This window comes from Pteropus alecto, unplaced genomic scaffold (assembly GCF_000325575.1).
Source record: "Pteropus alecto unplaced genomic scaffold, ASM32557v1 scaffold2151, whole genome shotgun sequence".
NCBI lineage: Eukaryota > Metazoa > Chordata > Mammalia > Chiroptera > Pteropodidae > Pteropus > Pteropus alecto.
The window spans coordinates 8528-20295 of NW_006430554.1; the positions used below are offsets into that span (position 1 = coordinate 8528).

Consider the following 11768-nt stretch of genomic DNA (forward strand, 5'->3'; position numbering starts at 1 on the left):
CAGAGACAGACTGCCTGGATTTCAGTTTGCCGTTTAATAGTTTTGTGACTTGAGTGAGATACTTCAATTCTCAGTGCCTTCATTCCTTCATCTGTAAAGTGAAGCTCATGGTAATAGTTGTGAGAATTACATGGGTTCTTAAATGTGTGAGATCACATCTGGCACATAGGGATTAAGGATAACTTTTTTTCAGTGCTTAGCACAGTAGCTGGCACGTAAGACTTCAAAAAATATTTCTTGAACAAACAAATTCTGTGGCTTTACATTGTAATTTAGTTATAATAACTGACATAACCTGGAACCACACCACCCTCTTGTGGAGGGACATGAAGGAAAATTGTTTTTACTGTACTCAGGGGTTTGTGTTCAATTCTCCCTGCAGCCCTCACCACTGTGTCACTCCCAACACAGAAATACACAGCAGAATCAGTCGCAAGTGCAGACAGTTTCTTCAGGTGGAAAGAGGTTTGCTTCTTATCAAATTCAGCCTCAAAACCGAAGTTGCCTTTAACCAGTTTGTCCCCTGTGATGTATTTCAGAAGGAATTGGAGACCTCGGTTGGGATATTGGACATACCAAAAGAGGTAAGGGCTCCCAGAAAATGAATAGGTACATTTCACAGTCAGTGGATCCCCTTCGGTGACAGTGATCTGATAATCCGGCTGAGTCACTGATTGAGCTCTCAGTCCACCTGTAAATTAATCCACACGGCATCAGTAAAACTGCTGAAAAGAATGTAAGTGGATGATACAAGTGGAAAATGGGAAGGAAATATTACTCACTCAGTGTGAAGAGAATTGCAAGTGTTGAAATCCAAGCAGAAGCCATGGCGTAAGCTGGGCTGCTGGAGGCTCCTTTCCAGCCCACCTCAGCAGGAGATGTGGCCTCACATCAGGGACTGGGCTATCAATGAGCAACCAGCATCTCTGTGTCCCCACAGCATTTTTAGAAGTGGCCCTTCTTCGGGGAACCTGGTACTTCCTGGCACCTGTGTCTTCTCTCTGTTGAGCAAGCTCTTGATCAGGCTTCTCAGAGCTCTGTGGAGAGAAGGACTGTTGATCATCGTGAACCCAGAGCAAGCCTCACGCTGCAGCACTTCCTAGAGCCAACCTACAGAACCCAGGGGTGACTACTGTCAAGGAGCCAGAGCTTCCGGGTCTTATCTCAAGACCAGACTTCTGGACATTTACATTGTTCATGAGAAACACAAGGAGGAATTTGATATTCTAGGAGAAGAAACAGGAGTTTGTGCATCAAAGTGTAAAAAATGCATGCTGAGAGGATGCAGCTTTAAATGGTTTAGGCTCCCTTAAGATAATATAGAGATAGAAAGAAGGGAAATAAAATAATCGTAATAGGATGGGGAAATAAACAGAAAAAAAGGGGAAAGTGTAGATTTGGGTGAAGAGGAAAAGAAAAATAAAAATAAAAGATAAGTCAAAATAGGAGAAATGAGTAAGACAAGAGAAGAGAAATGATAAGAAAAAATAAGACCCTTGTTATGCTTTTAACAAATAATTTAGAGATGACTCCTGTATAAACCTCTCTGACCAAAAGATAACTCAGATTTTTCTCCAGGTTGGACCTATGGGGCCCCTCTCCATAATGATCTTTAGTTAAAGACTCATAGAAAAAGAACTTGAGCCTTCTCTTGAAACATTTTTAGAGAGAGAAAAGAAAGGGATGGTGTTAAGAACACTTCTTGGCACTTTTGTCGTATTGGATTATAAAGAAAAAAATTATCTGTGAAGGAGCAGCAAAATATAGATTTTACACATGGAGAGGCTACTTAAAACAGAATTCAAGTAAAATAAAGTGCATATAAAGTAAAAATTGATGGTTAACTAAGCTCGAGTTATTATGACAACAATAAAGGGCTCATTTTAAGGGGAGGACAGGCTAAAGTTTTGTACTAAAAAATGTCACAATAGCAGCAGAGTGATTGTTCAATAGATTTGAAATAAAGGAAACGAGTATCACTATAAAGACTTTGTTCCTCTGATTTACCTTGTTTTTCCTTAAAATAATGTCCAAATAAACCATATATTTTGGAAAGAGAATAGAAAATCTCTTGGCTTGGAATCTGACAAAGAAGTGGAACATAGCTGTTTCTGAAAGCTTTGCTAAGGATCTCATAATTAAATTGTTGAAACCTTGACTCTATCATAATGTCTTTCTTTGGAATATGTAAATTAACTTTAAATACTAATCTTCAGGTGCCAAAGAGGCCTGTAGTGAATGGGAACATAAAATAAATTTCTCTCTGCTTAGAGCCTAAGATGAATGTTCATGTTGTATATTTGAGGGTCCTGGCAATCGCCTCAAGAGAATGCTTGAAAAAAGCTTAATGAAAGGAATATTTTTAGATGTATGAGCAGAATCAAGGAAAACCTACAAGAGAAGGTGACTCACCCTGGGGCTAGCAACATCCAGAAGGCTTCATCAATCCTAGGCCTAAAGAAACAGAAGAGGAAGAAATTATCCTAGCCTGAGGAGACCTGTAACTGAGGGAGAAAAACACCGGACAGGATGGGTGGACTTTAGTCCACGAAAGCAAGGATCTTACAGTGTAAATAGCCTGACCACTCTCTCCTGCCGACGCCTCCCAAACCCAATCAGAAGCAAGAGGACGAGGAAAACCACTTGATGTAGTGCATAGAAGTCAATCTCCAAGGCATAGAACAGGACAGAGAAAAGACCTGAAGAGGAAAACAGAGCATCCAGCCCCCTGATACTGGGGTTTACTGCTGCCCTACCACTCAGGCGAAGATGTATGTGTGTCCTAAGTGGATGTATGGGCATATCTATACTGCATTTTGATCGATGTAGAAAGACAAGTAAGTCAAATGAAAACAATAGTCCAATATAGATTTTAGTGCCTTAATTAAATTTTCCAGGTAATTGCCCAATCTCTACTTCTTCTATTCTCTCTGGAGACAGTACACACCACAGGCAAAATTCTGCCTAGAAGTACAAGTGACTCAGATATTGTTTGCCTTCAGCCATTTAATAATTAATCCCAAGAACCGCAAATGAACCAAATCTTTAGGAGGCTTGTATTTTTAATTTTGCACTAGAAATATGACTGATTGTCTAGCAGTTCCCCTCAAAGGGTGGTTATAGGAGGAACTGATGATATTTATTAATTAAGTGTGCTCAGTTTTAGAAGGAGAAAAGTTTTCCTCTGTATTTATGCTGTGGTTTGAACCTATGGGCATACATTAGCAATTGCCAGACTGATATAGAACCCTTATTCTTCTCCTTCCTGAAAAGTAGAAAGTTTAGTCTTCATGTTAGCTTCTAGTTAAGGAACTGCTCCTTAACTACTAAGGAGGCAGGAAAGGATTCAGGGACCTCCACATAATATTCTGCACACCCAAAGGATTCCTCGGGCATCGAATGAGCTTTTAGAATTGAACAACACAGCCTCAATAGCTACTCTGCTTATGTGCTTTGAGTTATGACATTGATGAAATTATTCATCAGTTGCCTACTGTGAGTGTAATGTTAAGGCCTTTACATTCCTTGTCAGGTTTATTCTTTCTAACATTCTACATTTTAAAGATAAGGACACTGAAGTTTAGAAAATTTGGGTAATTTACTCAAGTCACCCCTAAGGAAATAAAAAAAGATTTTAACCCAAGCTGTTCTGACATCAAAGGTATTCTTTCCACTAAATTACACTGAGAGTATCAGTTTTGATCATTTGCTTTTTGAAAGCCTTACAATATTGGAAAGTAGCTCCATTATCATAGTATAATTATATAATCATAAACTTGAATGAGCCATGTAGAACTTTAGAGATTGCTTTGTTACTTGAGTATATACCAAATGCTGATCCCACATGTATGTGCCACTTAACCAAAACAGCCTCTAGATAAATGCTTCTAAACCACCTCTAACACGCAATGATCATCCTCCTTCTCTAGCATCTCTTGCTCATTTCTATGCCATTAGAGATTTATGTGCAGATAACCTGATGAAAACTTGGCTTTTTCTCTTATTAATCTACCATACGCACCCTGTCTGGACCACATTCTGATTATCTGGCCGACCCAAGTCTCCAATTTCTATTAAAAGAACCTTCAAGTTCACAGAAAACGGACATGAACTTTTGCCCCAAACACTGTAAATTCGGTGCAGTGTTGTCTATTTGGAGATCTGCCAGATGTGAGATATGAGAGCCAATGGAGAATGTTCCTAAAATGCTGCGGGCGGAGGTCTCAGCTCTCCTCCAGGATTCCTGCCCTCCAAGAGGAACCTCTCTTCCCTCCTTCTTATTGGACTACCATTGAGACATGCACATCACTACACAAGAACAATCTGCCACTCCAGGTACTTCTCTAAGACTGCCTGCTGCTTTTCCCAAGAAACCCTTTACAAACATGAGAACTCTGTAAATGTTACTGACTTCCCAGGAGACAACAAGGAATGACTTATGTAAATTAATGAGAAAGCCCTTTGAAATTTCAGACTCCGAAATGTAGATGATATCCATTTTAGAAGTATCAGAGAAAAATCAGCACAAATAAATTTGTTGAAGCAAGGAGGAAAATCAGTGTTTTGTTTTGTTTTGTTTTTATGTAAAACTATAACAAAAAATACAATCCAACTAAGAAAAATCAGATTTTTTTTTTCACATAACTTAGGGAACTCTCAGAAAAATGGGGAATTCTATGATTGACCTTCTGCTCTCCCAACTCTAAATAAAAGAGACCCTCCTATCTCAGTCAACTGAAGAAAATTTTTAGTTTCTCAGGGTCTAATACCTTCCCTCCCCAGACCTAGTTTTCTCTAGGTTTCCTTGTAGCTTAATGACAGGTCAAGCTATATATGAAGTGTGTTGTTATGTTCTAGGGATTATATTTTTAGAGAAATATAAGCCAATTGGGAACTGTTCAAAGTGTACGGTAGAGAGGGGAATATCTATATACATACAAACTCCCAGGATTTGAGAGTGAAGGGACTTTACTCTCCTGTGGATTCTTCTCTACTGGTCACCACTGAACCGAGAGCTTCATGATATATAGTGTGTCTGGACTCAAAATTTCTTTTGTGATAGCAGTGCCAAGTGGAAAAGTTTGGGAACCCTGAATTAGAGGGGAAAGCAGTTATTGCTCTTCTCTTGTCCGCCTCTTGCAAAGGCTGTGATCATTCCCATTTCTGTTCTGCTTTTCGTGGGTTCCCTGCCTCTGTGTCCCCTAGAGAATAGTAGTAAATGGCAGTATCTGCCATCTGAACCTGGAGGATGAGCAGTGAAGAGGAGAATCGTTTATACGTCATGTTGTAGCGTCCCTGCCAAGAAGGCCTTGAGCCTTTTACAAGGACTCAAGCACACGTCCTGGGAAGGGAAGGTACCAGAAGAAGTTGTAAGCATTGGATATAGAGTGATTACAGATTTGCATCATGGCTCCCTCCGAAGATACCACAGATGAACGCTAAAATACTTGTTCTCTGCAACTGCAGGAAAACAAAAAAGGCTTTGAGTTTTATGCTGCTATTTGCTTACTGATGGCCTTTTAGGTGCAGTAAGTATTAATAAATCTAGAATTCAGGGATTTTTTTAATTATTCCAAATTTTAAAACAACAACATACGCTTTTGTAAGACCCGAAGGTGCAGGAGCCTACTCACCCTTCCAGAGAGAGCCGAGAAGGAGCCCCAATCCCAGGCCTCCAGCCATAGCCAAAACACAGAGCTGGACTCAGGCCTCAGCTGTAAGTGTGACGCTCACCAGGAAGCTGACTTAAGACCCCTCATTTTGCATTTTCTCCTTTGTGTCAATGACATCATCAGCCAGAATCTGTGAACTATAGAAGAGAGACTACAGTCGTGAGGCTGCTTAATGGCAGCTTCACTGTGTTTTCTTCTGGGAAAGCTATCTTAACAGGGAATGTAGCCTTTCTGAGGTCACCACAGTCATGCAAATTTAATCACTGGAGGAGCTTGCTTTCTTCTCTACAGGTGTCATAAGTCACATAATTGAAGGTCGACTGCTTCATCATTCATATAAAAGTGATGTATTCACACAAAAAGCATACTGAACTTATCACATGTGATATGATGACATTCTAACGTGTTAAATATAATGATCATGAACTCTTAGTAACTGCGGTAGATGAGAGATGGGCTTTTTTAAGGCATGAAAATTATTATGTAAACATATTCATCAAAACTCCTGGCATCCAAAGTTGTTTCTGGAACAAGTATAGAAAAAAATCTCAGTTGTATTTTTCCGTAACCAAAAGAACCAGGGTCAAGAAAGACACAGAAGCTGCATTTGGAGATGATCTTTTCTAAATGGTGCCTACCTTCATTTCATAGCCTGAGACTGTCCCCTCTGTTATTAATGCAGGGCTTAATAGTTCTCCCTCTGGCTTTTTTTTTTTTAACACCTACAGCACCTGGTATTCCTAGGTGGTCTCCCATCCAAGTACTAACCAGGCCTGGCCCTGCTTAGCTTCTGAGATCAGATGAGATAGGGCATGTTCAGGGTAGCATGGCCATAGACTTCCCTCTGGCTTTTATTGTTTTATACAGCTTTTCTTGGGATTTTCTTTGAAAAAGAAAAGTAAACATGATTTGTGGCAATTCAAAGTTTATACAGTAGAGTTTTTGATGTGCCCCACCACCTAGAAGACTACATGGGAACAGATACAAAATCACTTCCCTGAGCCGCCTCTGAGACAATCCTCACAGATTCGCACAGCTTAAGATTTCATGCCCTTTGCTTTTGTTCAAATTCCTGATTCTGATTCTGTTTCCATAGGGATATGAAGACTATCCAGAGGAAATAACTGCCTACTTGGAAAGCTTTCTGGTTACCAAAAGATGTTCTTCATCCCAGTGAGTGGTATTTAAACACTTTCATGGAGTGAAATATTTCTCTTTCTCATTCAAAGATGGTTGCTTGATTCATTTCCTTTTTTTTTTTTTTTTTTTACCTTTGCTTCAGTATTCTATTCTAAAGCAACATGTACAGATTCTACCAAGATCTTCTAATCATCAGTCATTTCATGTTTTGTGTTTCTGCAATCAAAGCAGTAATTCTCAGGCTTCATTTTTCTCTCAGAATTCATCCTTAAATACTAAACAGTTCTCCAGAGTGTGACTAGACTTTGTGATTCTCTGCCTCCTGGATATGTTCTGTGTGCATAGCTCGGTTCATTGGCCACATTCATCATTTACATAAGTTAATCACCCCGTAACCACAACAATTTTAACAAGGTCCACTGGGGAACCCAACTCCCTTTGCTAACTGCTATTCTTCCACAGAGAAGCATTTAGAGAGCAGACAGAGAGTAATCAGTGAGAATGAGAGTTATAATAAATCGCTAGAAGAATCCTCTGCTTATCTGTGGTGTTAGCATGAGCCAGAGGAACACAGGAGATTAATTAAAAAGTTTAATTTTCCTCTGGGTTATCTTAATAGGCAGTCTCTATTGGCCTGTAATTTGTCAAAAGTAACCAAACTCTGGGCTTCTTCCTTCCCTGAACTTTATGTGTGTTTCAGTTACAAATAGCTAACCTCTTGAGTGCCATTTGACCCAGCAGAGCAGAAGCAAATTACTACCCTTCAACTCTATTCCTTTGTGCACACCTCCCTTCATCATTAAGGGAAAGTGTAAAGAGAGGATTTTTAATCTAGAGTATAGTTAACTACTTGACTAGGGCCCTGTGTGGATAGTTAGTCCACACAATCCACTTACTATTTTCATTTCCAGCTGAATTGGTCTGTCATCATAGCCCCAACTAGGTATGAAGTTAAAGAGAATAAATTTATTATCTAAGAAATTTGGAGCTGGAAGAAGTCTTGGAGTCTATCTGCTGTAGCCCATTCATTTTACAGGAGAGAAAGCAGATGCTTTAGGAGGTTATTTGCCTAAGGTCACACAGAAAGTTTGTGATTGAACCAGATCTAGAACTCTAGTCTCCTATTTGGTGTTCTCCTGGCAAAAATATAAGAATGTCTGCCACTTGAAGACAAGTTTGGAAAAAAATTAAGAAATCACTTTAATTAAAAAACGGTTAAGGAAACATAGCACCCAATTATTTCCTCCTTTGAAAATTTGAAATCTGTCTCATATTTTCCATTTTCTCACCATTCTCATTGCCATTGTTCTAATTAATTCACGCTCCTAATGCTGCCATAGCCTCCTTGCTTTGGCTTTCATATTCCAGTCATTCCTATTTCTAACCTACCTTGTATATCACTGCCAAATAATCTTCCTAAAAGATCATGTCTCAATCTACTTAATAAAATAAACTGTATAATCTTAATATCACTGCTCTGCTTAATTACCCAAGTCGTATCGAGTGAAGGGGGATCTAATTATATTTTTTGCTTCAAGTTCCTGTTCGATGACTCCAAATAATTTGTTTAAATTTGTCGAATTCATTGGCTTATGCTCTCCACTTTAATCGCATATTAGATTTTTAGATATAGCAACATTTATTTCTGGGCTTTTTATTGTAGATGTTCCATGCATCTTTCAGTTTATTATATATGTTCCACCCTTTTTTGGATAAACATATCTATATAAATTGGGAGAACAAACTGATATATCTATGCAATCAAAATATCACTCAGCACTAAAAAGGAGGGAATCACTGATACAAGAAATGACATATATGGATCTCCAAATAATGATGTTAAATGAAAGAAGCCAAACCAAAACAGTGCATACTGTCCATTTACATAAAATTCTAGCAATTCTGAAAAAGGCAACTAATCAACAGTGACAGTAAGCACATCAGTGGTTGCCTAGGAAAGGGAGATTGGGTACAAGAAGGAGCAAAAAGGGGAATTACAAAGGAACACAAGAAAATGTGGGAGAATGATGGTTATAATCACTAATTTTATTATGGTGATGGTTTCATGGGTGTATACATATGTCAATATTCATCAAACCATAAGCTTTACGTATGTTCCATTTATTACATGATAGTTATACCTCAATGAGTCTGTTATGAACAAAAGAATAGACATTCTGAACTAACCATTATGAGGTCATTGGTGACCTTCATGGGGATGGGTTCCATAGATAGTAGGTGTTATGGAATGAATGTTTATGTCCTCCCAAAATTCATGTGATGAAATCTTAACCCCCAGTGTGATAGTATTTGAAGGAGAGGTCTTTGGGACGTAATCAGGGTTAGATTAGATCATAAGAGTGGGACCCTCATGATGAGATTAATGCCCTTATAAGAAGTGGAGGAGACACAGGATCTCTCTATCTCTCTGCTCTCCTCCATATGAAGACACAATAAGATGACCATCTTCAAAGCAGGAAGAGAGCTCTCACCAGACACAAAACTGGCCTGCACCTTGATCTTGGACTTCTCAGCCTCTAGAACTGTGAGAAATAAATGTTTCTTGTTTAAATCACCCAGCCTATGGTACTTTTATTATGAGCCCAAACAAAGACAGATATAAAAACTCAACTACAAGAAGTAAAGAGTGAGCCGATAGTCAGGTATTAGAAACAAATAATTTGTTGAAGAAACAACAGAAATAGAACAGTAACCCAATTAGACAACAGGCTCAAAATTAGAAATTTTTTAATTATAGGAAAGTTCTAAGTATGTTTGTAGGCTGAAGGAATTGAATCAGTAGAATAAAATTGAAGACATCAATGAGTGAGGCAGTAAATGATGGAATAAAGTCCCAACAGAGAATGAAGATATTTACCGCAAAAATTCAGAAGCTTCCCCCAAAGAATTTGGGAGACGACCCCAGGAATGCAAGATACAAGTATATCTCTAAAACTCTCTTAGCAACTTTGAAATCTACATGCATTTGCCCAGTTGTCTTTAACACCAATTCTATCTCTGGGATGTTTTCCAAAATTATCTCCACTTTTTACAAAGTCTTTAAACATCTTACTAAAGTCTTTGAACATAGACTGTTTTAGATCACAAATTCAATTTAAAACCTTGTAAATTTCTTTCAGATATAACTCCTGCTTTGCTAACTTCACTCCACCCATGCTGTGTACTCTCAAGCAAAGGGTTTTAGTGTATCTTGGTCTCTTTTCACAGTATCTGTCACAGCACAGAAATATGTGCCACTGTGACTCTATTCTACCCCTCCTACGAGAGATTACAGGCAACATTCTAGTTTTGATGAGAAATATCCCCGCTACTAGAGATTCAACAGTTGAATTCCTCAGAAAATGCAGCCCTGTTCCCCAACTTCCCTTGGACTGTTGTTATCAAAACATGGTGTCATACATGATGGAGCTGTGGCTGCAAGAGGTCTACACTTTTTCCCTTTCCTGAAGTATCATCAGGGAGAGCCATAGAACTTGAAAGATAGCAGGTTTGTATACCACTGAAGGAGGATAAAAGTAAGATTTTATGGAATAATGAAAAGATTGGCATGTGATTTTCATACAAAAGAATGCTTATGAGTTGAAAAATAGCCAAATTAAATGTGAAAAATTTTTAGCATATTTAATTCTGAATGTCTAACAACTAAACTCATTTAGCACCAATACCTGCACAGAAAGTAGCTCCCTCACGTTGTCACCTCCCAAACCTGGCTCTCATCTGTCTCATTCTGGAGTGAGGGAGGCAGGCTCATTCATCACAGGAAACCAGCTAGGGACAGTGATTCTACACAGACACAAGGCTTTTTTATTTATACTAGAAAAAGAGAAAAATGATTCCTCCCTCAGGCTCATTGGTTCACATTATCTGTCAGTTGCTAAAAAAAATTTCTAAATTGAACCAGTTCCTTCATAGCTAGCACAAGTTCTCTTTAAGTATGTAGTAAATCTGTGGTTTTGGAACTGGTCACAGTTTCATGTTATAAAGGCTATCCTATTTCACTGCTGTGAAAAAAAAAAAAAGGAAGAAAACAGAGCTATATCTAAGCACATTTTCATTGCTTCTGAAGCCCGTTTTTTCAAAGCTTACACCAGAATGTAATTCCTACAACCAGTCACAACTTAAAATCAGAGGATATTGTTAAAAGTTAAAAGAATAATACATTCTTTTTCTTCCTCATCCTTCTCCTACAGCATTTTATAGAAAATGAAAGCCAGATTTAATCTGGTAGATTTTTAGAGTAATATTTGTTGTGTGGTGTGGTATGTGTGTATCAGTAGGTGTTTGTGTGTGTAAATGTGTGTGTAAGAGAGAGAATGAGAGAGAAGATAAAGGAAAGAGAGCTAGAAAAACTACACCTATGAATGGGAGGAATAGCTTGTATATAATTAACCTAAAACTTGTGATTCCTTAAAGAATAAATCCTCATTTTTATCACAATGGATGAGATGAGTGATTTAGTCTCTTAACAATAGGTAAGGCAACAACATCCTATGACTAATAAAAAATATGAAGTTTAGCTTTTTTATAACATCTGACATGCTGCTTATATCTTATCTTATTATTCTACAGAATATCAGGCAATAGCATATTAAGCTTTCAATAATAATATTCATTAAGATTTGAATATATACAAATTAAATTAGGAAAAAAGTAATACAAGAACATGTTTAATTATCTATATCATAACATTAAACATCAAGTTTTTAAAATCAGCATCAGTGTAGATGTGAACACAGGTCAAAGAACTGAAACAAGCGTATTGTATGAACTGTCTATGTGGATGATGACAACTGCCAAAATCTTCAAGGAAAGGGAGAGGACGGTTAAAGATACAAGACAGGGTTGCAGTGGAAATTTGATAGAATTTTCTTCAAAGGTTAGGGAATTTTTACGAGGGAGTAAAAAAAAAGGACTCCTTCCAAACTTGAGTCCTAG

General features: G+C 38.0%; 1 pseudogene and 1 gene segment (V, D, J or C); both read right to left on the bottom strand.

Moving 5' to 3' along the window:
• Positions 1–272: 272 nt before the first annotated feature.
• LOC107195963 lies at positions 273–828 on the bottom strand. The segment is given in 2 exon segments: positions 273–691; positions 783–828. Coding segments are annotated over 2 exon segments (465 nt in total).
• A 5563-nt stretch (positions 829–6391) lies between these two features.
• On the bottom strand, positions 6392–6510 carry LOC112482497 (annotated as a pseudogene).
• Between the last annotated feature and the right edge of the window lie 5258 nt (positions 6511–11768).